The following is a 27,619-nucleotide window of genomic DNA, read 5'->3' as shown; positions in this document are numbered from 1 at the left end:
ACTGTGGTGACACACAGAGCTCAAAAAATAGAGGGCTATGCACTAAGGAAATTCTAGGCAGTTTCTAGAGGAAGTTACATGGTTGGCACCACATTGTGGGCCAAAGGGCCTGTTATGTACGGTAGATTTGTGTGTTCTATCTTCTAATAATGGGGAAATCAGAGAGAAAAACTAAAGTGATAAGCACCTTGAAGCTCACTGCTATCCTTGGTGTTCTGCAACACAGCCATACAATCTGTAATGGCTTCTCCAATGTGCAGGAAACTGCTGTGAGGACACAGAATTGGAAGTACAAGTCACTCACTGCTTTACCTGGAGGGGTTATATGTGTGCCAGGAATGGTGAAAAATGAGGTAATAAAGCGGGTGTTGCAACTTCTTTGGTTTTGGGAGACAGAGATGTCCCATGTGGCAAAATGCATAGGAATGAAAGGTTTTCTCAAAAGAAACTTTTGCAAACACCCAGGAGAAATTGCCACCGAGTCTGAACGAAAGAGCCACATGTACTGTAGCTCACCAGCAGGTCTGAGAGACAACTGCTCAAACCCCCTGACACGAGATGGGGAGTAGAACTCCCTTCACAACTCTGCCCTCTGTGTGAATGAGCCCCTGTTTCCAAAGGCACAGCCACCATCAGGATGAAAGGGCATCTTTCCCTCAGTCCCACCTCTAAACAGACTTGGTGACACAGTGAGATGAGACAACACAATGCAGCAAAAACAAGTGAATGAAGACGGCTCCTCTCATGGCCACTTCTCCCAAATATCTTCTGCAGTTTGGTCAGAGGTGACTCCAGGACTGTTTCACTGCAAAGCACCTCAAAACTGGGAAGAATGGGCAATTTCACCCCACAGGTCACAGGGACAGAGGGGAAGTGGGGGGAGGGGAGTTGTCGATGGTGAATTGATTATCCACATTTTCCTTTGTTTAAGATAAAGTTCATTCATGTTTACTGGAAAGTTCATGCAAGAGCAAATTAATCAATGACAGATACCTCCGAGGGTTTTCCACCTCCACTGGTCCGGTAACATCGCTGAATGAAGAGCTGGTACAGAAATCACCTGTCCTGCAGTCAATACAGCAAACATTGCAACATCCTTGAGGGAAAATCCTGAAATTAAAATTAAATTCAAATCATTAAACATCTAACGGGCAGTGGATAATGAATGATGCAACCACCATAATGTTCCATAATTTCCTGCCGAGAAGGGAATGTTCCAACCCCGGTCTAATCTCACCGATCTGTGACCCAGGCCGACACCAACTGACTCTACTCTGAGAATCATTAATCACAATGCATCATTATACCAGTCAAGAATGGATTATTCAGGTTCATTTATTTATCAGATGTACATCACAACATACAATGAAATGTATTGTTTGCATTAACAACCAACACAAGCTGAGGATGTGCTGAGGGCAGGGCAGCCTGCAAGTGTCACCACACACTCTGGTGCTACTTTCCACCTGATGTCAGGGGCTGCTACACAAATGCACATGTGGGCAGTTTGTTCTCATTGATCGGTGAAGTGCATTATCTGCCGATTGATCCATCCCAAGAGTAGGAAGAACGAGAAGAGCATACAAACTCAAGGAATCAATTCCAAAAGGGTTACACCAACAGGAGATTTGTAGAAAAGGTTAAGGAAGTAACAAAGTTAGGATCTTTGCCTTCATGGATAGAAATATAAAGAGGAAGAAAATCATTGTGAAACTTTCTAAAACTAGTCGAGAGTGGGAGATGAACAAAAAATACCTTGGGGATTTTTTTAATACACAACAGTTGGATAGGACCTAGAATTCATTATCAGGAATTGTGAAGGAGGATCGCTTCTCGGCCTTTTGGCTAAGATCAAGTGTGTGTGTGTAGGAATTGTGAAGGGATATTCAATAGTAACTTCTTAAGTGGGCTAAATAATTAGCTGAAAGAGAAAATTGATAGAGCTGTGCGAATTGAACAGAACAGTAAGACTCAATAATTGCTCTCTGAGAGAACCAATCCATTTATAAAAACCGAATGACTTCCATCTCTACAATAACTATTCTGGGATTCTGTGAACCCAATTAATTCAGCTTTTGCCTCTCTCTGCTGCAACACTGATTTGCATCGACTGCATTCAATAGCCCACCAATATGGTCTGAATGTTAACTGCAAAATGTCATTCATAAATGAAGCTTACCTCGCAACATTAAGGTGTAGTTTGTCTGGATGGAGCTGACAGGATTGGTTGTGATGCAGGTGTACACTCCACAGTCTTCAGATGAAGCACTTGGGATAACAAGTGTTCTGTTTTCATCTGTTAGTTGGTGACGCTGGGAGATTTCCCCTCCATTCTTTTGCCAATGATACACATTCAAATCTCCAAAGACTTCACAGGTGAGCTCGACCGTGGAACCCAGTGATTCGATGTTGGTAAATATGGAACCTTCTGACAGCTCATCTAAAGGAGAGAATATGAAACCATGATATTCCTATCTTGATGTAGAACATAATTTTACCATGTGACATTGCACCAGATACGTACAAAGGAACGAAAGCACAGTCGGTTCTACACATCAGATACATACACAACAATGGAAATAATATCCATTTAACCCCTCAACCCTGCTCTGCGATCGCACAAGATCACAACTAACCTGATGATAGATATTCCCATTTCCCACGTTAACCTTTCACCTTGTTGCTTATCCAGGATCGGTCTATCTCTGACTGAAAAATATTCAAAGATTCCAAACCATCTTCTTCAGAGCTGTGGAAGCAAAAACTCAAAACTGTTTCATCTCTGCTTTAGATGTTCATTTGCAAGTTCATAGACGTGCCAGTCAGAGCAGGAATAGGATGATGGTACAGATGAATGAATGGCTCAGGAAGTGGTCAGGGTTTCAGATTTCTGGATCATTGGGACCTCTTCTGGGGAAGGTATGACCTGTAGAAAAATATCAGTTTGCACCTGAAACCAAGGGGGATCAATATCCCTGTGGTCAGGTTTGCTCGAACTGCAGGAAAGACAGGCAGAGGATGGGGCAAAATTCCAGTCAGTGGGATGAGGTGAAGTGTACCATGGGGGAAAAAATCAAAAAGGGTGATGAATACAAGACTGATGATGACATATTTGAATACACACAATATACGGAATGAGGCAGATAATCTTGTCATGCAGATAGAGACTGGCAGATACAAGTTTGTGGTCATCACTGAGATGTGGCTGAAAGAAGGTCATAGCTGTGAGCTGAACATCCAAGGATACACCTTGCATCGAAGGGACAGGCAGGTAAGCAGAGTGAGTGAGGTGGCTCAGTTGATAAAAGAATGAAATCAAATCATCAGAAAAAGGTGACATAGGATTTAAAGAGGTAGAATCCTTGTGGGTAGAGTGAAAAGACTACAAAGGTAAAAAGACCCAGATGGAAGTTACATACAGGACTGCAAACAATAGAAAAGATGTAGTATTTAAATTTCAAGGGGAAAACAGAAAAATACTGTAATAAGGGCAATGTTACAATAGTCATGGGGGATTGCAATATGTAGGCAGAGTAGGAAAATCGGGTTTGTGCTGGATCCCAAGAGAGGGAATCTGTAGAATGCATATGAGATAGCTTTTTAGAACAACTTATGGTTGATCCCACTAGGGGACAGGTAATTCTAGAATGGGTGTTGTGTATGAAGAAAATGTGATTAGAGAGCTTAAGTTAAAGGAACTCTTGGGAGGCAGTGATCATACTATGACAGAATTCACTCTGCAGTTTGAGAGGGTGAAACTATATCACGATTGCAGTGGAATAAAGGGAATTACAGAGGCCTGAGAGAAAAACAGGCCAAAGTTGGTTGGAAGAGGACACCATCTGGGACAGCAGCAGAACATCAAAGGCTGGAGCTTCTGGGTGCAATTTGGCAGGTGTCAGATAGGTATATCCCGTAGATGAAGAAGTACGCTTAAAAGGAGATGAGGCCTCCGTGGGTGACAAGGGAAGTTTAAAGACAGGGTAAAAGACAAAGAAAGCATAACAGTGCCTCTAATTTCTTAGAAGCTTGCGAAGACTCAGCATGTCATCTGAAACTTTGACAAACTTCTAGAGATGTGCTTTGGCGAGCATATTGACTGACTGGCCAAGAGCAAATGGAAACACCAATGCGCTTGTATGGAAAATCCTACAAAAAGCAATGTATATGACCCAGTCCAACATGAGTGAAGCCCTCCCCATTACTGAGAAAATCTACAATGTGTGCTATTGAAGGAAAGTAGCGTCCATCATCAAGGTCCCCACTATTTCTTCTCGCTGTTGCCATCAGGAAGGTGGTACAGGAGCCTCAGGACCCACACCACCAAGTTCAAAGATTCAAAGACTCAAAGTACCTTTATGATCAATGTGTGTATACAGAGTACAACTCTGAGATTCATCATCCTGCAGGCTGTCACACAACAAAGAAACACTATGGAACCTGTTCAAGAAAACATCAAGCATCCAATGTGCGAAGAAGAACAGATTGCGCAAACAGATAAAAACAAGCAGACAACACACTCAATATTGAACATCAGACCAGGAGTCCAGTAGTCTTCAGTTGAATCCCGATCAGTGTCGGACCACTAGCCCACTGCAGACCACAGTGCAAAGCATTCTTCACTAGGGTGCCCCAGACTGTATCCATAAGACATAGGAGCAGAATTAACCCATTCAGCCCATCCTCTCTGCTCTGCCATCCCAGATCTGGCTGATCCCAGATCCCACTCAACCCCATAAGCCTGCCTGCTCGCCCTATCCTTTGATACCCTGACCAATCAGGAACCGATCACCTTCCGCCTTAAATATACCCACGGACTTGGCCTTCACTGCAGACTTAATATTCTCTGGCTAAAAGAAAAAAATCCTCCTTACCTCTGTTCTAAAGGATCACCCCTCAATTTTGAGATTGTGACCTCTAGTTCTGGATACCCCCACCAGAGGAAACATCCTCTCTACATCCACCCTATCTAGTCCTTTTAACTTTCAATAGATTTCAATGAGATCCCCCCCCCCCCCCACGACCACACTCTTCTAAATTCCAGTGAGCACTGGACCAAAGCTGCCAAACACTCTCATATGTAAACCCCTTCATTCCCAGAATCATCCTCATAAACCTCCTTTGGACTCTATCCAAGGACAACACATCCTTTCTGAGATATGGAGCCCAAAACTGTTGACAATACTCCAAGTGCAACCTGACTTGTGTCTTATAAAGCCTCGGCATTAACTCCTTGCTTTTATATTCGATTCCTCTTGAAACAAATGCCAACAATGCATTTGCCTTCTTTACCCGACTCAAACTGTAAATTAATCTTCTGGGAGTCTTGCAGAAGGACTCTGCACCTCTAATGTTTGAACCTTTTCCCTATTTAGATAATAGTCCAGACTATTGTTCCTTTTGCCAAAATGCATTTCACAACACTGTATTCCATCTGCCACATCTTTGCCCATTCTTCCTGTAACTCTCAGGTTTGGCCAGTGGTGCTAGTCTAGGGGAAGACAGCCTCTGGCGCATCCAAACCTGAGAAATCTTGTTTGTGTGGATGTTGCGTGATGTGTTCCCATTACAAATCAGTACCACAAAATAACGAACAGTACGCATGTGCAATTAAACGATTGAGCTATATAATTCTCAATTTGACTATAGGTTTAGTAAAGAAAACAAAAAGAAAAAGGGCCCATTTTAATGAATCAATGCACATGTTGGAGCTCAGTTTTCCCCATCCGTTCATTCTCCATTGATGTCCCCCGAGTGTCGGCAACTCCCGACCATTCCAAGTCCACTCCGTCCTGCAGTCTAAGACTTTCCTGTCCTGGCATCTTCTCTCTCCAACTACTGCTGAACAAAAACCCGCGAATCCCTCACTCTCGGACACACAAGAAAGAAAAACCACTCCGCTCATTGGATGCTGCACATTCCAAAGCCCCCGTTATCTCTAGTCATAACTCAAACACTGCTGCTACAGAGAAACCATTGCATTAGCAGTGAAACCTTTCCCAGGCTGTTACACTTTCCCCATCAAATTTAGTCATGTCCTCATGATGTTGAGATTATTCACCAACACTTCCTGCAAAACACAAAGTCCAACCCAGGTGTAAAAGGCAGTGACATAGCTCCCCAAAGCGGTAGGGGCCACACTCTGTTCCCCCAGTGCTACGTAGGCCAACCTATCCAGTTGTCTCCTGACTCTGTGAGACCTCATCTACCTTTTCATGTTCTGGCACTACTGGAGATACTTCTGGTCTACCTGTCAAGGCCTCCCCGGTCTATCCCTCATGCCCACCTGCAACTCAGACCCCTCTGTCCCTTGGCTAAGCCCCACTTCATCCCTTGCAGGGTCTTGCTGCAACCCAGGCTGTCCAGAGATACCTCCACCGATTTCACCTGACTCAGTGGGAGAAGGGTTGGGGGTCTCTTTCTCAATCAGTGGGGAGTTAGCAAAAGGCAACGTATACCACATCTCCAGATCCTCATCCTCTGTATCAATATCTGTCTCAGTGGTGGGGTTCAGCCTAACCTAGCCTGCTGTTGGTCGTGCAGTCGCCCCGCATCACTGCAGAGTCCTCTTACTAGGTGTAGGCTCCAGGTTGGGCTCTGGGTCAACCTGCACCTCTTGTCACAAAGGCCGAAGTTGGTTCCGATGGAGAATTTTAACAGCCCCATTCCCATCCTCTGGTTTCACATCTGACTCTCCACCGCATAGGGCGTAGCCGCCCAGCGGTCAGCCAACTGATGCTTCCCAAGTAGCCCCAAATTCCTTATGAGGACTCGGTTTCTCGGCAGGAGTTGGGAGAACCTTACCTTTTGATCATAACTCTTCTTATTTCCTTGATTCTGCCTGGCAGCCACAACCCTTAAGCCCTTTACAGCTCCTTTCTCATATCAGACACATATTTCAGATAAGTCTTCGGTAGCAAGTCGTCCTTGTCACTCCCAAAACAAAGGTCAATGGGCAACTTCACACGCAAACACCAGATAGAATGGCAAGTACCCAGTAGCTTCATTTCAGGTATAGTTGTAACTGTGGACCAGATGTCCAATATGTTGACTCTACCTGCTCTTCCTGCTGATCTGAGAGCATGTCTAGCAAGGTCTGGTTAAACCTCTGGGCTGAGGATCACCCTGCAGATAATAAGGAGTGGCCCTCGACTTCTCGACTTCAGGAATGTCCAGTAAATCATGGATGAGCCTGCTCTCAAAATCTTGTCCCTGGTCACTATGTATCCACCTGGGGAGGGCAAAATAAATGAAATTTTTCTCCCATAACACTTTGGCCACTGCGGACACCCTCTGGCCCTTGGTAGGGAAAGCTTGTGCATATCTGGTGTAGTGGTCCATCATGACTAAGACATTTGCTGTGTTGCTACCATTGGGTTCTATGGACAGGAAATCCATACACACCAGGTCCAGAGGCCCTACACTCTGCAAGTGGGACAAGGGAGCTGCCCGCGTAGGCAGTGTCTTCCGCCGTATGCATCAAATGCATGACTTGCAGTATTCTTCGACCTCCAGCTTCATTAGGGGCCAGAAATACCAGTCTCTGAGCAATCCATAGGTCTTTTCAACCCCAAAATATCCAGAATCATCATGAAGTGTCTTCAACACAATCCTCTGATACTGCTTCAGCAGAACCAGCTGGGAAGGCGGAGGTCGGTCTGGAGGTGATGTGATGCAGTATAGGATCTGGTTCCGCAACTCTAACCGGGGCCATTCTCTTAGTAATGGAGGCACCACGGCGTGTTTCGTCTTCTCCGCCTGAGCCACATCTCCCTTTTTGACTGCTGACCAAATGATACTGATGTCCGGGTCATCTCACTGAGCAGCTGCCACTTCCCCAGAACTCAATTCCGGCAGCTGATTTGTCTTCAGAGCAGTCAGGTTACAGTAGATTTGTGGAATGGCATCATCAGAAGCTCCCAATTGACGCACCACTTGATCCTGCCCCTTCTTTCCCTCTGCCTTCACGGTGATGGCAAACTTACACATGGCTCTCCCACTCTTCATCCCTGTCCAGCCCTTCATGTATACATCGGGACAAAGCATCAGCATTAATGTTCCTGCCTCCCAATCGGTACTTCAGGCTGAAATCATAGGCAGACAATGCCGTTAACCACCGATGGCCTGTGGCATCCAATTTCGCTGAGGTCAGGATACAAGTTGGGGAATTATTGTCCGTCCTCACCTCAAACTTGGCACCACAGAGGTAGTCACTCAGCTTATCCACCACAGCTCATTTCAACGCCAGAAACTCCAACTTATGGATGGGATAGATTTTCTTGGAGAGTGACAGACTTCGGCTGAACGGGTCTCAGCCCGGTGCCCTTATCCTGATACAGGATGCCCCTCAAGCCCTCTCAGCTGGCATCTGTTTGCAGTACACATGGCAATCAGGGGTCCGCAAAAGCCAGCAGAGGTACTGCATCTCAGCATCTCCTTCAGGACACATCACATTTTGCATCCCACCTCAGTCCAAAGGGCTAAGATACTCTCCACCCTCCTGTCCTTTTTTCCCCCTCCCTTTCTTCTCCAAGGCAGGGTAACCCCACAGAAGCTGAATCAAAGGGTGACTCACTTCCAGGTAGCCCTTCATGAACCTCCGATAGTTACCACAGAACCCAAAGAATGAGCGCAGAGCACTCACAGTTGCACATCTGGGGGCTTTGGCCAGGAGGCCACCGCCTCTGTTTTAGCCGGATTTGTAGCTATTTCATCCCGTGAGACTATGTGCCCAACAGAGCTAACAGGCATCTTGCAGAACTGACACTTGTCCAGGGAAAACCCTTTAACCCTTCAGCTTTCAGGCAGCCCAGTACTTTCAGTAGCCTTGCTACATGTTCTTCCAAGGTGGACCCAAACACTATGAGGTCATCCAGATTCACTAATACCTCAGGCAAATTCATATCCCCCACTGTCTTCTCCATAACCAGCTGGAAGGTTTCAGGGGCTCCCGATATGCCCTGGGGCATCCTTTCAAGCTGGAAGAATCCCGGGGACATATAAATGCCATCTTCTCTTTGACAGCCTCACTCACGTGGCTCCACTCCTCAAGTCCAGGACACGGAACCATTTTGCACCACTCAGACAGGCCAGCATGTCTTTGATCCTCAGGACCGTAAACTGGTCAGGGACGGTGGGCCTGTTCAGAGTCCTACAGTCCACACACATCCGTACTTTGTGTGCTGTGAGGATTACATTCCTTGACTTCTCTAGTGCCTTTAACACCATCCAGCCCAAGATCTTAAGGCACAAACTAACGGAGATGGGAGTAGACTCTCACATGGTGGATTGGATAGTGGACTACTTGACAGATAGACCTCAGTATGTGCGGTTGGGAGACTGTAGGTCTGACACAGTGGTCAGCAGCACAGGGGCGCCGCAGGGAACCGTACTCTCTCCGGTCCTGTTCACCCTGTACACATCAGACTTCCAATATAACTCGGAGTCCTGCCATGTGCAGAAGTTCGCTGATGACACGGCCATAGTGGGGTGTGTCAGGAATGGACAGGAGGAGGAGTATAGGAAACTGAAACAGGACTTTGTGATATGGTGCAACTCAAACTACCTGCGTCTCAATATCACCAAGACCAAGGAGATGGTGGTGGACTTTAGGAGATCTAGGCCTCATATGGAGCCAGTGATCATTAATGGAGAATGTGTGGAGCAGGTTAAGACCTACAAGTATCTGGGAGTACAGTTAGACGAGAAGCTAGACTGGACTGCCAACACAGATGCCTTGTGCAGGAAGGTACAGAGTCGACTGTACTTCCTAAGAAGGTTGGCGTCATTCAATGTCTGTAGTGAGATGCTGAAGATGTTCTATAGGTCAGTTGTGGAGAGCGCCCTCTTCTTTGTGGTGGCGTGTTGGGGAGGAAGCATTAAGAAGAGGGACGCCTCACATCTTAATAAGCTGGTAAGGAAGGCGGGCTCTGTCGTGGGCAAAGTACTGGAGAGTTTAACATCGGTAGCTGAGCGAAGGGCGCTGAGTAGGCTATGGTCAATTATGGATAACTCTGAACATCCTCTACATAGCACCATCCAGAGACAGAGAAGCAGTTTCAGCGACAGGTTACTATCGATGCAATGCTCCTCAGACAGGATGAAGAGGTCAATACTCCCCAATGCCATTAGGCTTTACAATTCTACCGCCAGGACTTAAGAACTTTTTAAAAGCTATTATTAATGCTTTTTGAGATAGTGATTTAGATGCATATCATATTTTTTTACTGAGTTAAGTATTGTATGTAATTAGTTTTGCTACAACAAGTGTATGGGACATTGGAAAAAAGTTGAATTTCCCCATGGGGATGAATAAAGTATCTATCTATCTATCTATCTATCTTTCCTATTCTCCTTTCAGGCCACTACCACTGGGGACACAGAGGGGCTTTAGGACTCGGTGATGACCCCAGCTTCTTTCAACTTAAAGAAAATGCTGCCAAACGTCCTCCACCTCTGCAGGGGCCAGTCGCCACAACCTCTCTCTGAACGGGGTGTCCTCAGTCACCCTGATAGTGTGATGAGTGTTCTTGGAACAACCCACATCAAACTCGTTAGTGGAAAAGACATGTAGATGTACATGTCATAAGCTGTGGAATTACCCCCTCCCTCACACTCCATTAGTGCATTTTGACCGACCAGTGACCCATCTGCACAGGGAACATCGTTACCCTGACATCTCAGTCTTTTCAATAAGATTCTGCTCTTGTTATTTCAGAAAACGTTCTCAGGTTTGTTGCCTTTTTATCATCTAGGCTCAAAATATTTCTCTTTGATCACCTTCTCCAGGGACCGAATGATTATGTCAGAAGCAGGGTTTAAACAACAAGATAAATGTGATCATTGTGAGCATTGTATGGATTTCAAAAACATAAACAGAGACACCAATCTTAATTCTTTTTATATCCTCCATCTTCCTCCCTGGTCAGTTTCACAAAATTCTAGTCCTTATCTCAGTAGCTGGAATTATCAAACAGAATGGAAAAGTTTATTTCAATACATTGCTGACCTCATAGTGCAGAGAATGGCTTTATCCCACATAAGCACGCCAATAAAAATTTGGTGGGGTGGAATTTGGCAGGTCCAAGAGCTTTCTGTATCTTTTTAAATTAATATTAATGTTGTCTTCCCTGTTTTTAAAACTCTTAATGGTTTGTGACCAGAGTACGTCACAGAATCACTTTCATAATCCTGCTCGGGCTCTCAGGTTTTCTTCCATCAGTCTCTTAAAATGAAATAAAAAACCTCCCTCAGAAGAAAATAGGCAGGTCAGCTTTCTTGAACTACACTCCTAAACAGTGGAATTCAATACCGAAAACTGTAAGGGATTCAGACTCAGTTGTTTTAAAAGAATAGCTTAAAATCTATTTATTTAACCTTGCTTTTAACAAACATCATTTTGTCTTTTATTTGTATGTTTCTTTTTCATGTTTGTACTTTTATCCCATTGCAAAGCACTTTGAACTGCATCATCTGTGTGAAAAGTGCTCGATAAATGAAGTTCTCATAATTATTATCATTGTTATTGAAGTTTCTGCCATCAACACGTCAGGCCCCTTTCCCCATTTCCCACACTAATCTGATGCATTTTGTACCTCCCTCCCCTCCCATCCCTTCTCTTGCTACTTTTTCCATTTCTCCACCTTTTCCATCCATCCACACTTTCACTTCACAACCATTTCCTTCTGTTCTCTCCAACAGAAAACCCAAGCCTCAGGTTTGACAAACAGTTCTTCTTCTCTCATCCCATCAGTGCAGCAATGAATGTTGGATCAAATCCCGAACGGGCTCCTCCCTGGGATGACAGGTACATCACAGTGATGGGGGTTGAATGACGGCTGCATTCAATATCTGACACCTCATTGTTTATTCTATCGGGTGAGGTGCCCAACTTAGCCTCAAATGGAAAATACAACTGCAAAACATATGGTGAATTCGTTACCCAATCACATCATGAATAAACACACGGATGAAAGAAAAATGGATGTCTACATGGGAGGGAAGGGTTAGATTTATCTTGGAATAGGTTTAAAGGTCAGCATAACATTGTGGGCCAAATGGGCTGAACTGTGTTGTACTGCTCTACATTCTATGAAACATGAAGCTACCTACCAAGGAGGCGCAGTTGAATTATTCTCAGTTCTTGTCCATCCACAATGAAGGTGTAATCTCCTTGGTCACCATGTTCTGCTCCATTCACAGTCAGAGCACCATTAGAAGTATTAAAGTGCAGACGAAACTTGAACTGGTCACTCGGTTCCACTAAGCTGTGACCTGGGACATGATGCAAAATGCTTCTGCTGATGAAGGTCCAAATTATTTCACTCTTGCTGGGATCAACTTTGAGTTCAGGATCCAGTAAAACTGATGAGCCAAGGAGACCAACCTCTTCTTTAACTTTATCTGTTAATAAAAAATATTTGTACTTATTTAAAATGTGGTGGCTGTGAAACACTTAAACAGAGAGCTTTGTGAAACTACAGCAAATGAGAAAATACTACTGAATAGATATTGTGACACTCTTGTGCCACTCTGTGAAAATTCTTTCTGGTCCAACCTCCCACCTCAAACCCCTCATCAACTTTGACTGATCCGACACTCTCACACTGTACCCAAACAAGCCAGATCCTGGTGCTTCTGATCTACACTGGCTCCAAAACTGGCAATTCACTGGCTTCAAATTTCTCTTTTCTCCATCTCTCAGAAAGTTGAATTGCCTCACCTTCAGATTCCTCTGGGGTTCATTCATCCCCTTTTCAGAAACCTCTCTCTGTTTCAACACCTTGGCAACACAGGGGACAGGCAGAACCTCAGCACGTAGTGGTACCTGGTGCCCACGTATTTAGGTTCCACACACAGTCTGATACAGCCACACATGAAGTTGGTCATCAGGGTGAGGGACACATTGGGTACACTTTTGCTCCCGTTGTACAGGGATTTGTGCATTGTGATCTGCATCTGACCCACTCCATCTCGGACCCCCAGATGAACCTGAAAACAGCTCGGGTGATTCTCAAGCTGGAGGAGCGGGCCATGGGCAACACTTGCACCAACTACGGCTGCTCTGAGAGAACCTCACACTTGCTGACCAGGTTCTTCCCAGATATCAAAAGGGAGTGTCGTCCCCAAGCCTCAATTTTTATTTTTTACCATGTCAGTCCATTCCAAACAATTATTCAAAGTTCAAAATACAATGTAAATTTATTATCAAAGTACACATATGGAACTATATACAAAAATAAGATCTATTTTCTTGTGGGCATTCACAGTAACTACAAGAAACACAAATGAATCAAAGAATGACCACCCCCATCCAATGTGCAAAAGACAACAAACTGTGCAACTACAAAAATAATAATAGTAATAAATAAGCAATAAATATCAAGAACATGAGATGAACAGTCCTTGAAAGCGAGTCCATTGGTTGTGGGAACATTACAATGATGGGGCAAGTGAAGGTGAGTGACATCATCCCCTTTGTTTCAAGAGCCTGGTGATGGCTGAGGGGTAATAATTATTCCTGAACCTGGTGGTGTGAGTCCTGAGGCTCCTGTAATTCCTCCTGATGACAGCAGTGAGAAGAGGGCACAACCTGGGTGGCGGGAGTCCCTGATGATGAATGCTACTTTCTGTACAGCACTCAGTGTAGATATGCTCAATGGCTGGGAGGGCTTTATCAGTGACGATGGACTGGACCATGTCCGATACTTTCTGGAGGGTTTTCCATTCAAAGCCTTTGGTGTTTCCATACCAGACTGTGACACAACCAGTCAATATTCCCTCCACCACACATCTACAGTGGTTTGTCAGAGTTTTAGATGTGATGCCAAATCTTTGCCAACTCCTGAGGAAGTTTCTGATGTCATCCCTTTGCCCCTTTTGCTTGTATGAGAGGAATGATGCCCTTCCTCATGGAGTCTGACATGCTGCCAGCTGGAAGTATTGCATTGTACACTCCCAGCAGGTTTGGGCCCATCAGTCCCACGTAGCGGAGTACAACTCAGTCAGTAAACCAGTCCATCCTTCTGAAGGGGTGCTGAAGGCATTGAGCAGCTTGTCTATTTTAACTGTTTCCATCAGGAATCTGGAGGTGCTGTCCAGCCTGTTGTCGGCACTACCAGCTGCATCGATGATGTCACCAACCAGAATGACCAGCTGTGACGTCACCGGCAGTGGTGGGTGCGGCTCGAGGATGGCCAGCCGCTCGCTCCGCACAGGTGAGGTGTACGTGTTAATTAACCAGAGCAGAGTGTTTCAGTACATTATGTATGCCACAAGGAGCCACACCCCAACCACCTCTCTGACTTGGGTGATTGAGAAGTTGTCACCCTGTAACAGAATTCCCAGCCAGAAGGATGACAATTGTTGCCCCCAACCACACCGACAGACCATGGGGCCACCATCACAACCAACTCTGGTAGTTGCAGAATATGTTAGCCCACACTCCTGTATAAAAAGTCATATCGGCCTTGAATTTAACCAGTTATTGTAAGGTGTTGACGCATCACATGATTCTCTTTACATTGATCACATTCAATAATGCCAATTTTACATCTATGATTAGTTCTTGAATCACATTTCATGTCCAGGTCACTCAGCCTGAGCTGTCACGCCCATGGACTTGGTGAGTTGCCACACTGTGGGCTCAGGAACTGAGGATGATCCTCCTACCAGTGTGACAATGCTGGTGCTGTGCCTGTGGGTAAGGCAGTCACTGCTCACTTTCCACCATCCTACACTGGTCAACCCACACCCTCTACCTCTCTGAGCTGTGGTGTGCTGGACATTGGTCTGCTCCTGGACTCCTGGAGCTGGAGGGGAGGGGTGATGGCTCCAAATCTGCTGAGCCTGGGAGTCAGAAGTTATTGTACAGCTCCCAGAACTGGTGTTTCCAAGGCACTGTGTTACTCCCACTCTCTTGGAGCCGGGGGCTTATGGTCTGTGTGCTACCCTCAGTGTCCCGGGTCTGGTGAGTGGTCAGCAGAATTCCTTCCTCATCCATGGTTCCACTTTCTGCCTTTTCCTCTCCTGTTTGGTGCTTCCTCTGCCTGGTCACTGATTTCCTGCACTTATTTCATCCTGCGTCAGAGAGATCATTGGTATCCGTTTGCTTCCCTGCCCTTTCCATCCCATTCTTTTTATTGTCAGCAACCCATTGTCTTTTGGATGATGTCTTCTGAGATTTCTTCCTCGTCACATCTGCTATTCTTCTTCTTGTCCCTCTTCCCTCCTCTCCTCCACGGACTCCTCATTCGTCTGTGCTGGTGCTGGGCACAATGAAATTTGTCTGGGCATTTGCAGTGACAGCTCCCAGTTTTATTACCTGTGCCTTAGTACCAGCATGTTTTGGTCTGACTTCACTGAGGTGGCCTGCCTTTCCACATAGATTATAGCATTTTACCTCCTGGCAGCCCTTAGTCTGGTGGCCTTCTTGTCTGGTGGCCTTCCAGATCACTGCACTGCTTTGGGCTGTGACATGACCAGACTTGTTACTGTTACAGCACAGCCTTGGTTGACCAGCTTCGCTATTTAACTATGGTTCCCTCCAATGGTGAAGGCTGAGAGAGGGTGGATGATGGAGCCATTCACATCCATCCTAATCTTGACCTTCACCTGTCAGTTGCTTGTCCAGATCCCAAACACATCTTTCATGTCCACACAGTTTCCTGGCCCTCGACATAATGGGCAAGGAAGGTGAAAACTTTCACAATTGAAGTTCAGTGACAACGGTGCCTCATCCCCCTTCTCTCGGAAATCCTGCAGCAACTTCTGCCATCCCACTGTGGACTGGAATGTGACGACAGGAAAATCATTACCAGTGAAGTCTTGGACACAATAGATATCCTTTGCCTCAAGGCCCTGGTAGGTGCAGACGTTCTAACTGGGCGTTGATTGCTGGAAAGAGGTGTTAAGATGTTTTTCCAATCAGGATGACAATCCACTTCTACTCAGCAAGTTAAACTCTTATTGGCTCCAAAATAAATTAAATAAATAGTGCAAAAAGAGAGCAAAATAAAGTGAGAATGACTTCATAGGTTCATTGTCCATTGATAAATGTAATGCCAAAGGGGAAGAAGCTGTTCCTGAAATGCTGAGTGTGTGTCTTCAGACTCCTGTACCTCCTCCTTGATGGTAGCAATGAGAAGAGGGCATGACTTGGATGATGGGACTCCTTAATGATGGATACCATTATTAAAGCTGTGAAATGATATCCTCAGTAAATAAATTAAAGTATGATTTGATGAACTGTGGGGAGGGCATCAGGGGCTCTCCATTCTTATACTTTTCTTTAGCTTTCTCCTTTTAAGGTGTCGTTGATACTGAGTTGGTGCCCATGATGAAGCTGGCTGAGTTTCCAACATTCTGCTGCTTTTTCTGATCCTGGGCCCCTCCATACCAGAAGGTGATGCAACCATTTAAAATGCTCTCCACATACATTTGTAGAAATTTGCGTCAGACTTTGATGACATACCAAGACTCCACAAACTCATAAAGAAAGATAGCTGCTGTTGTGCCCCTTTGTAATTGCATCAATATGTAGGGCCAGGACAGATCTTCAGTGGTGTTGACACACAGGAACTTGAAACTGCTTACCCATTCCACAGCTGATCCCTTGATGAGGACTGGGCTTGATCTCCCTTGATTTTGCCTTCCTGAAGTCCACAATCAATTCCTTGGTCTGTCCTATGTTGAGTGTAAGATTGTTGTTGTCACACCATTCAACCAGTTAACCTATCTCAATCTTGTACGCTACCTAGTCATCATCTCAAATTCTGCCAACATTTGTTGTGTCACCTGCAAATTTACAGATGGAGCTTGAGCAGTGCCTAGCCAAACAGAGGTGGTGTGGAGAGAGTAGAGTAGTGGGTTAAGCATGCAGTCTTCGAAGGGTGCTGGTGTTGATTGTCAGTAAGGTGGAGATGTTACATCTGATCCACGGTGACTGGTCTCCCAGTGAGAAAGTCAAGAATCCAGTTGCAGAGATAGGTTCTGAGGCCCAGGTTTTGGAGCTTTTGGGACATTCTGTTTCTGCACCAGGGAAAGACAATACATGAACGCTCATGTTGATTGGTCGCCATTTAAGATCTCAAGATGTGATCAGGAAAGTAGTTTAGAAACCATTGTCTGCATTACCACAATGTTAAAGTGTATCCCTGTCATGATGCATAGCTCAGAATGGCAGGTAGTGACTAGTGGGGTACCGCAAGGCTCAGTGCTGGGAACCCAGTTGTTTACAATATATATTAATGATTTAGACGAGGGAATTAAATGCAGCATCTCCAAGTTTGCGGATGACATGAAGCTGGGCGGTAGTGTTAGCTGTGAGGAAGATGCTAAGAGGATGCAGGGTGACTTGGATAGGTTAGGTGAGTGGGCAAATTCATGGCAGATGCATTTTAATGTGGATAAATGTGAGGTTATCAACTTTGGTTGCAAGAACAGGAAAACAGATTATTATCTGAATGGTGGCCGATGAGGAAAAGTGGAGGTGCAACGAGACCTGGGTGTCATTGTACACCAGTCATTGAAGGTGGGCATGCAGGTACAGCAGGCGGTGAAAAAGGCAAATGGTATGTTGGCATTCATAGCAAAAGGATTTGAGTACAGGAGCAGGGAGGTTCTACTACAGTTCTACAAAGCACACCTAGAGTATTGTGTGCAGTTTTGGTCCCCTAATCTGAGGAAAGACATTCTTGCCATAGAGGGAGTACAAAGTAGGTTCACCAGATTGATTCCTGGGATGGCAGGACTTTCATATGAAGAAAGACTGGATCGACTAGGTTTATACTCACTAGGATTTAGAAGATTGAGGGGGGATCTTATTGAAACGTATAAAATTCTATAGGGATTGGATAGGCTAGATGTAGGAAGATTGTTTCTGATGTTGGGGAAGTCCAGAATGAGGGGTCACAGTTTAAGGATAAAGGGGAAGCCCTTTAGGACCGAGATGAGGAGAAACTTCTTCACACAGAGAGTGGTGAATCTGTGGAATTCTCTGCCACAGGAAACAGCTGAGGCTGGTTCATTGGCTATATTTAAGAGGAAGTTAGATATGGCACTAGTGGCTAAAGGGATCAGGGGGTATGGAGAGAAAGCAGGTACAGGGTTCTGAGTTGGATGATCAGCCATGATCATACTGAATGGCGGTGCAGGCTCGAAGGGCCGAACGGTCTATCCTGCACCTAGTTTCTATGTTTCTCAGGACAGGTCTGTTTTGTTAGTTAATATTCTGGCCAGTTCTGTATTCAGAGAACCATCCTTCAGCATTTTAACAAAAGAGATGTATTTTGAGTGTCTGGAGTTTGTGCTCAGAAGCTTTCAGCCCAGGCACCAGAGTCTGAAAAGGATTCTACTGGCTGGGATATACTACTATTGAAAATATGTAACTCTACAAATTCTTAAAGTATTCAAAATGTTAGAGGTTGGTAGGTAATTACAGCAATTGAAATTGTGGTTATTCATCTATAGTTGCATTTCTGTTTAAAAAATGTAAGACTGTGTGTGATGAGAGGAGAATCAGATTCTCTGCAGAAATTCTGCTGTTTTTATATCACCAGCTTCAACGTCTCTCCGATGACTCAGTTGATGAGTCACAACAGAGATTATCTTACTTAGACTTTGATGGAAATGAAAATCACAGATCATAGTTTCTACAGCAGATTCTGCCATTAATAAATCACACACATCACAAATATCTGAAACTTCTTACCAATAACAAGCAATTTCATTATTTTCAACTCTTTCCCATCAACAGTGAAGGTGTAATTTCCTTGGTCATGTGCATTTAATCTGCTTATCGTCAGTGCACCACTCAAAGCGTTGAATTGTAAACGGCCTTTGAACTGTTCACTTGGTTCCAATGTGGCGACACCTGAGATGTGCTTCAAAATAACATCATGGATTTTGTTGCTGGCTTTGAAAGTCCAAAGGATTTCATTACTGCTGGAATCAATGGTGATCTCAGGATCCAGTAAAACTGTTGAACCAAGAACACCAACCACTTCTTCCCTTTCAGCTGAAATAAATAAATAGAAAGTATAATCATTTAAACTGTAGAGTGGGTGAAAGTGAGACAACTACAGCACAGGAGAAATATTACGTGAACAGATATTATTGGACAATTTACTTCAGTTTCAAGACCAAGCTGTGTAGGGCAAGTTGATCTGCAGCCTTGATCACCTGGACAATACTAATACTTATGTCAGGATGTTGTTTCTTGACTACAGTGCTTAGCACACTGCTCAGCTCAGTCGTTAAGGACCCCCATCATCCAGGACATGCCTTCTTGTTATTGCTACCATCAGGAAAGGAGTATGGGAGCTTGAAGGCACACACTCAACAATTCAGGAACAGTTTCTTCGCCTCTGCCATCAGATATCTGAATGGACATTGAACCCATGAACACTACCTCACTCATTTTTTTGCCTGACTGACGTAGGGGCAGCATGCTAGTGCTGTGGTTCACAAAATCTTAACAGTACCAGCGACACAGGTTCAATTCTGGCCGCTGTCTGTCAGAGGATTTGTACATTCTTCCTGTGACTGCGTGGAATTCTTCCAGGTGCTCTGATTTCCTCCCACAGTCCAGAGACCAGAGAACCATAGAACACTACAGCACAGTACAGACCCTTCAGCCCTCCATGTTGTGCTGACCCATATAGTCCTTAAAAAAAGTACTAAACCCACACTACCCCATAACCCTCCATTTTTCTTTCATCCATGTGCCTGTCCAAGAGGCTCTTAAATAACCCTAATGTTTCAGTCTTCACCACCATCCCTGGCAAGTCATTCCAGGCACTCACAACCCTCTATGTAACTTACCTCTGATGTCTCCCCTAAACTTCCCTCCCTTAATTTTGTACACATGCCCTCTGGTGTTTGCTATTGATGCCCTGGGAAACAGGTACTCACTATCCACCCTATGTATGCTTCTCATAATCTTGTAGACCTTTATCAAGTCCCCTCTCATTCTTCTACGCTCCAAAGAGAAAAGTCCCAGCTCTGCTATCCATGCTTCATATGACTTGTTCTCCAAACCGTACAACATCCTGGTAAATCTCCTCTGCACCCTCTCCATAGCTTCCATATCCTTCCTATAATGAGGTGACCAGAATTGAACACAAAACTCTAAGTGCGGTCTCACCAGAGATTTGTAGAGTTGCAACATGACCTCTCTACTCTTGAACTCAATCCCCTTGTTAATGAAGCCTATCATCCCATAGGCCTTCTTAACTACCCTATCAAACTGTGCAGCAACATTGAGGGATGTATGGATTTGAACCCCAAAGTCCCTTTGTTCATCCACACTCTTAAGCAACTGACCATTAATCCTGTATTCAGTCTTCTGGTTTGTCCTTCCAAAATGCATTACTTCACACTTGTCCGGATTGAACTCCATCTGCCATTTATCTGCCCAACTCTGCAGCCTGTCTATATCCTCTTGTAACCTTCAACAACCTACAGCTCCATCCACAACTCCTCCAATCTTCGTGTCACCTTCAAACTTACTCACCCATTCTTCTGTCTCTACATCTAGGTCATTTACAAAAATCACAAATAGCAGGGGTCCCAGGACAGATCCCTAAGGCACTCCACTAGTCACGGACCTCCAGGCAGAATACTTTACTTCCAAAACTACCCTCTGCTTTCTTCCTTTAAGCCAATTTTTTTATCCAAACAGCCAAGGTTCCACATCCCATGCCTCATGACTTTCTGGATGAGTATCTCATGAGGGACCTTGTCAAATGCTTTGCTAAAGTCCGTGTAGACCACATCCACTGCCCTACCCTCATCAATTTCTTTTGTTACCTCTTCAAAAAACTCAATCAGGCTCGTGAGGCACGATCTTCCTTTCCCAAAGCCATGTTGACTATCCAAGAGTAGACTGTACTTCTCCAAATGCTCATAGATCCTATCCTTAAGAATCCTTTCCAGTGGTTTGCATACCACCGATGTAAGACTCACCGGTCTATAATTCCCAGGTTTCTCCCTATTACCTTTTTTAAACAGGGGAACTACATTTGCCATTCTCCAGTCCTCCAGCACTTCCCCTGCAGCAAAAGAGGATTCAAAGATCATTGCTAATGCTCCTGCAATCTCTTCTCTCAATTCCCACAACAACCTGGGGTGTATCATATCCGGCCCTGGGGATTTATCAATCTTGATGTTTTTAAGAAGATCCAGCACTTCTTCTTCCTTAATCTCCACATTGTCCAGCACACAGGCCCGCTCTACTTTGATCTCATCCAGATCAAGATCCTTTTCACTTGTGAATACTGAAGCAAAGTATTCATTTAGGACCTCCCCAACCTCCTCCGCTTCCAGGCACATGTTGCCCTCTTTATCCTTCAGCAGTCCCACCTTCGTTCTCGTCATCCTCCTATTCTTCACATACGCATAGAATGCCTTGGGTTTCTCCTTAATCCTACATGCCAAGGCCTTCTCATGCCCCTTTCGAGCTCTCCTAAGTCCTTTCTTTAGCTCCTTCCTGGCTACCTTATATTTCTCATAAGCCCTTCCTACTTCTTATATCTAACATATGCTTCCTTTTTCCTCTTGACGAGTTGCCTCACATGTTTCGTCAGCCATGGTTCCCTTTTCCTACCATTTTTTCCTTGCCTCAGTGGGACAACCCTATCCTGAACCCAGCTCAAGTGGTCCCTAAACTTCTCCCAAATTACTTCTGTGCTTTCCCCTTTGAACATCTGTTTCCAATTTACTCTCGCTAGCTCCTGCCTCATCCCTTCAAAGTTAACCCTTTCCCAGTTAAGCACTTTACCATTTCGTCTGATTTTATCCCTTTCCATAGCTATGCTGAAGCTAAGGGAGTTGTGGTCACTCTCACCAAAATGCTCCCCCACCAAGAGGTCTGTCACCTGACCAGGTTCATTATCCAGAACTAGATCCAGTGTAGCCTCTCCTCTCATCAGCCGGTCCACATCCTTATTGAACACACCTGACAAATTCAGCCCCATTTATCCCCCTTGTACTCAGGAGGTGCCAGTCAATAGAAGGGAAGGTGAAATCACCCATAACTACAACCCTGTATTTCCAGCACCATTCTAAAATCTGCCTGCTTATCTGCTCCTCGGTGTCTCAAGGGCTATTTGGGGGCTCAGAGATTACTCCCAGCACAGTGATTGACCCCTTCCTATTTAAGACTTCCACCCAGACTGACTCCGTGGACACTCCTTCTGCAGCATCCTCCCTTTCTATAGCCGTGATACTATCCCTGACCAGCAATGCCACTCCCCCAACCCCTTTTCTACCTCCCATCCTATTCCTTTTAAAACACCTGAACCCTGGGACCTGCATCATCCAATCCTGCCCTTCCTCCAACCAAGTTTCAGTAACGGCCACAACATCGTAGTTCCACATACTAATCCATGCTCGAAGTTCGTCCTCCTTGTTCCTAATACTCCTAGCATTGAAATGGAAACATTTCAACCCCTTTAGCTGGCTACAATTATGTTCTGTCCCCTGCCTGTCCTTCCTTATCAACTCAGAATTCTTAGCATCATGCCCTTGTCCTTCTACCATCATCCCTGCACTCACATTTTGATTCCCAACACCCTGCCAAACTAGTTTAAACCCTCCCCAACAGCTCATTCAAACCTGCCCGCCAGGATATTGGTCCCCCTGGGATTCAAGTGCAACCCGTCCTTTTTGTACATGTCACACCTGCCCCAAAAGAGGTCTCAATGACCCAGAAAACTGAATCCCTGCCCCCTGCTCCAATCCCTCAACCACACATTTATCCTCCACCTCATTCTATTCCTATTCTCACTGTTGCGTGGCACAGGCAGTAATCCCAAGATTACTACCCTTGAGGTAGTATTTTCAACTTCCTGCTTTTCAACTTCCTTCCTAATTCCCTGTAGTCTTATGGGTATTTACAGATGCAACAATATGTTAATAAGACGCTTAAAAATGTAACCAAGGCAAATACATGCTTGATAGAGCTCTCTAGAAAAGCATATAATTCAGATAATGGTAGTAGAATCATTTCAAGCATGTATGAGGGGTTGTCAAATCTTAAAACACATTCGACTTCATACATTAAAACAAAATGGGAGAAGGAAGGAGGGATAATTACATCTGAGGAAGAATGGACAACAATATAGAGATATCAATGGAAGTGTACCAGTTCACAGAAATGGAGGGAGTTTGGATGGAAAAACTTGATAAGATATTTTATTCCACCCTCTCAGAAATCCCATTATGATAGTAACCTCCCTGTTTGCTGGAGAAATTGTAGAAATCAAAATGCAAATCATTATCATATTTTTTGGGACTGTCCTGTTATCAAAAACTATTGGAGGGGGATACACAATGCCCTACAAGACATCTTTAAATGTGAAATACCCTTAGAAAGTAAGACCATATATTTTGGATATATACCTCAAGAATGGTTGAAAAGAGATAAATATTTAATGAATATACTGTTGGTGGCTGGTAAAAAGACCTTTACTAGGAAATGGTTATCACAGGTGAGCCCAACTTTAAATACATGGATGGAAATTACAATGGACATTTACAAAATGGAGAAGATAACAGCATCTGTTAATCATAAGCTGGAACAATTTGATTCATACTGGGAAAAATGGTTTAATGACATAACACCCCATAGGCCTGATTTTATTCTCACAAATTAATGAATATGTTGTTAAAATAAAGATCACTCCCTACTTGTACATAGTTCTTTCCTTTTGCTTGTTTTTTTCTTTCCACTCTTTTCTATAAGTGTATACCCCAGATAAATACTTTGTGGAGATTTGTGATATATATAATTATATGACATAAATGTACAATGTCTGAAATACATCTTATGGAAATGTTTGTTTGATGATGAACTTCAACAAAAAAATAAATTACAAAAAAAAGAAATCTGACAGGAAATCAATCAATTTGGGTAAGGAATGGTGCAAAAGAAAGAAGGATATTTTACAGTCACCAAGTTTGAGATCTTGGAGAATGGCCCTCTGCTCCTCAACTGTTCACTTGCTCCACTGACTTTCCAACCCATTTACAATCACCAACCTTAATTTCCCAGCATCTCTTCTTCACCTGTATTTATCCAACTTATCTAGGCTAAATACTTCACAAAGCTCCTCCTCATTTCAGCCAAGTCAGCACAGACTCCTTTCCAAACACTGAAAAAGTGACCACACTACAAGGCAGAGATTCTGTTTGAAAGTTCTCTGTGGCAACTGGCAACAGACACAAGTGGTTTTCATGCATGTGCTGGTTCCCTGAGAACTTCCTGGAATAACACAGAGGAGCAGAATGAGGCCATTCATCCCATCAAGTCTGCTCCACCATTCCATCTTGTTTACCGGGGGGTGTTCTCTGCCCTTTGATTTCTCTTACCTTTATCCACACTCTTTATTCCCACCCATTATTGTCATGCACACAAGTGAATGTACGGACATGTGCAATGAGAAATAGAATTATGAACAGAAGCATCACAGATCATCTCAGAAGCATTAACATAAACATCAATTAAACTGAACTACTTTTACCGGAAAAAAAAACAACCATTACAACAAAAAAAATTACAAAACAAAAAAGTAAAGTCAGCTCTTCAAACAAGCCGTCATTCAATTAAACCACAGCTGATATGCCCCAGGACTCATCTGCCATTTCCTTATATTCCTCAATTTCTCTGATTATTCAGAAAATTATCTACTTCCTTTTCTAAATACCATAAATGATACAGTCTCCAGCACTCTGTGGGATAGTGTATTCCAGAGAATCACTACCTTCTGTGAGAAGAAATTCCTGTGCACCAGTTTTCATGAGTGACCTCTAATCTTTTAATAATGTCACTTTATAACTAACACTAAATGGACTTTTTCCTGTAATGTTCTTTTCTTCTGTTCTAATTATGTTCACCCTGTTAAAAAGCATGTTTATCTTACACTTTACTTGTGAATGATGCTTATGTCACTTGCCTGGGATGTCCATGGCCAGATCAGCCATGATCTTATTGAATGGCTGAGCAGGCTCGACGGGCCAGATGGCCTACTCCTGCTTCTATTTCTTATGTTCTTACTGCAAGTTTTTCATTGCCCCTGTGCTAATCTATTTTTGTACATATGACAATAAACTTGACCTTCACTTTCCCTCTCTGCAGAGACACACTCAAGATGTAATCATGCAACTTCCCAAGAAAGTTACCACCAACCCCTGAGACTGTCAGGAACTTGACCCAAATGCAGAGCAGCTGAGACAATTTAGTCGGTTGTGATCACTTTAATAATAAACTGCAAAATAACAAGAAACAACTGGAACTCAACATGACAAAGCCACAGAAGGCTAGGAGCATCTGGTTTGTATGAGCGAACAAGGATTGTGGATAAAAGCTGGGTTTAAATAGGCTGCAGGTGATGAGTTGGAAATAAGTGGCAGGTGTCACCTGTTGACTGGATTAAAACAGAAAGATGCATATCTGTGCAGCCCTGACAGGACACCCTCCTCTGGCTGACACCCAAAAGCACAGGATGATCCAAATGGATCCAGTGGAACTCCTCCATGTGCATTGAAACCAAGATGAAACTGGTCAGAACACAAGACCTTTCCTCTGGGCTGCACTCTTCCTATTTGACCAGGTTCTGCATACCCTGTCCAAAATACCCTGTACAGTGGACCATCATCCACCATCCTTTGATCTGGAAGTGCAGACTCAGATACATTAAGTAGTCCATGGACAATGGGCTTGAGGCAGGACAATGGGCTTGAGGCAGGACATGCGGAAGTTAGGTGTGATCTGTGGGGCTGGAGATGGTAAGTGACTGGCTAGATGTGATGGACTATCTTTAAGCGACTAATGAACTGGGGTGAGAGCTGCAGGAGATGGTGTACAGGGTTGGTTCTCGAGTGGATAGCCAGAAGCAGTCCACAACCCAGAGTAGTCTGGCTGGGAACTGATGGCATGGTAGCATAGTAGCAATATGCACAATTGACAGCTAGCTCTGTGTCCTCTTCTACGCCTTCCAACATTGGTGAACCATAGCACTAGCACTAGGACCTCCACCATTGGATCCTCCACAGGAAACAATAGGTTTGGTAGCCAGGGAGCACTTCAAATGGTGACTTACCTGTGGCAGTGGAGGTGTATAGATTGTGGGATGGTTTGTCCCAGAGCAGATAATACTTCTCTGGAAGGGTTAGATGTGGCAAAGCGTCACAGAAACTTCTTCGTTTGCTGATTGTCTATTTCTGACTGACCGTTGGTCTGGGAATGATAGCCAGAAGACAAACTCATTGAGGTGTGGAGGAGGGAGCAAAAGGCTCAACAGAATTGGGAGACAAATTGTGGATTCTGGTCTGACGCAATGTCCTGAAGGAAAACGTGGAGGTGTGCTACGTATGGGGAACTAGGTCTGCCGTCTCAGCAGCTGATGGAATTTTGGGGAGGGTAATGATGTGAGGCACCTTAGAGAACCAGTTTATTCCTGTCATTATCACCGTGACCCATCAGAGGGTCACAAAGTAGAATCATGCTCCAGCTGAGGGCTAGGATGGTCGAATGAAACCTTGCTATAGCACTTCAGCGATGTAATCATTCATGGCTTGGTTCTCAGGAGGGTAGACAGAGAACAAATGACCTTGGAAAGAGGTGCTGCTCGTGAGGAGGTAGATCATGCAGTCATGTGATCTGTGATGTGGCAGAGTGCTAGCCTCCCTTTTACTGTAAAAACTGGCTAAGTCGTGGAATTCCTGAGGGAGTTTGGTGAGAGCAAAGTTTTTCTCCATCACCACAGGTTTATAGGGTAAAAGGACCTGAGGTTGCAGGCAGGTGGGTCCCAAATTCACCAGTGAACCAGATGACCAGGTGAAGTGAGGATCATGCGTGGAGACCCAGGGATAACCTAAGATGAGAGTAGTGGATTAATTAACAAAGAGGAAATGGATGAACTCCTGGTATTTTCCAGAGCTCCTGTGTGCAGGCCACGTGGACGCTTTGACCATCTCAGATCCTGATGCATATTCGTCAATGGCCGTGATGCAAAAGGGGAGAGACAAATGTTCAGTAAACTGTCCAAGCAGCACACACAGAGTCCAGTCCAGAAAGTTGCCTGCTGCACAGAATGCACCAGAGCCTCCTGTGTGTGCAGAACCATCATGGTGCAGAGAAGGACAGAGAGAGTTGGGCTATGGTGCTGGATTGAGGGGCTGGAGAGAGCTCATCATACAGAATGCCCCTTGTCTCTACCTGGTGATGCCATTTTCTGAGCACAGTGGACACTTGATGCATCAGAGCTCAGCAGCTCCACAGTAAGCGCACAAGCCGTGCACTTTGGTCTCAGTATCTGAAAACAACATGTGGACTCCCTTCAAGAGAGTGAATCCAAGAAAAGCATCCAGTCTGGAAGGAGTAGCTACCCGAGTACAGAAGACCTGTGCTGATCAACTGGCTGGTGTATTCATGGATATCTTTAACCTCTCACTCTGCCAGTGTGTGGTATCAACACGCTTCAAGCAGGCTTCAATTGTACCAGTGCCAAAGAAGAGTGTGGTAACCTGTCTCAATGACAATTGTCCAGTAGCACTTACATCAACAGGGATGAAATGTTTGGAGAGGCTGGTGTTGAAGCATACAAGTTGCCACTCAGTC

General features: G+C 44.5%; 1 protein-coding gene across 1 annotated transcript in view; it reads right to left on the bottom strand.

Moving 5' to 3' along the window:
* The window catches only part of LOC140738425 (uncharacterized), a 124,013-nt gene extending 99,032 nt beyond the window's left edge, over window positions 1-24,981 (bottom strand). Inside the window, exons 1-5 of the mRNA XM_073065700.1 lie at window positions 24,954-24,981; window positions 18,710-19,015; window positions 12,112-12,402; window positions 2,180-2,440; window positions 994-1,110 (exon numbers count right to left, since the gene is read on the bottom strand). Coding sequence (XP_072921801.1) covers window positions 994-1,110; window positions 2,180-2,440; window positions 12,112-12,402; window positions 18,710-19,015; window positions 24,954-24,981 — 1,003 coding nt within the window. The remainder of the gene's footprint in view (window positions 1-993; window positions 1,111-2,179; window positions 2,441-12,111; window positions 12,403-18,709; window positions 19,016-24,953) is intronic.
* Between the last annotated feature and the right edge of the window lie 2,638 nt (window positions 24,982-27,619).

The sequence above is a fragment of the Hemitrygon akajei genome, chromosome 2, assembly GCF_048418815.1.
Source record: "Hemitrygon akajei chromosome 2, sHemAka1.3, whole genome shotgun sequence".
Taxonomy (NCBI): domain Eukaryota; kingdom Metazoa; phylum Chordata; class Chondrichthyes; order Myliobatiformes; family Dasyatidae; genus Hemitrygon; species Hemitrygon akajei.
This window is presented reverse-complemented; position numbering and strand designations above follow the sequence as displayed.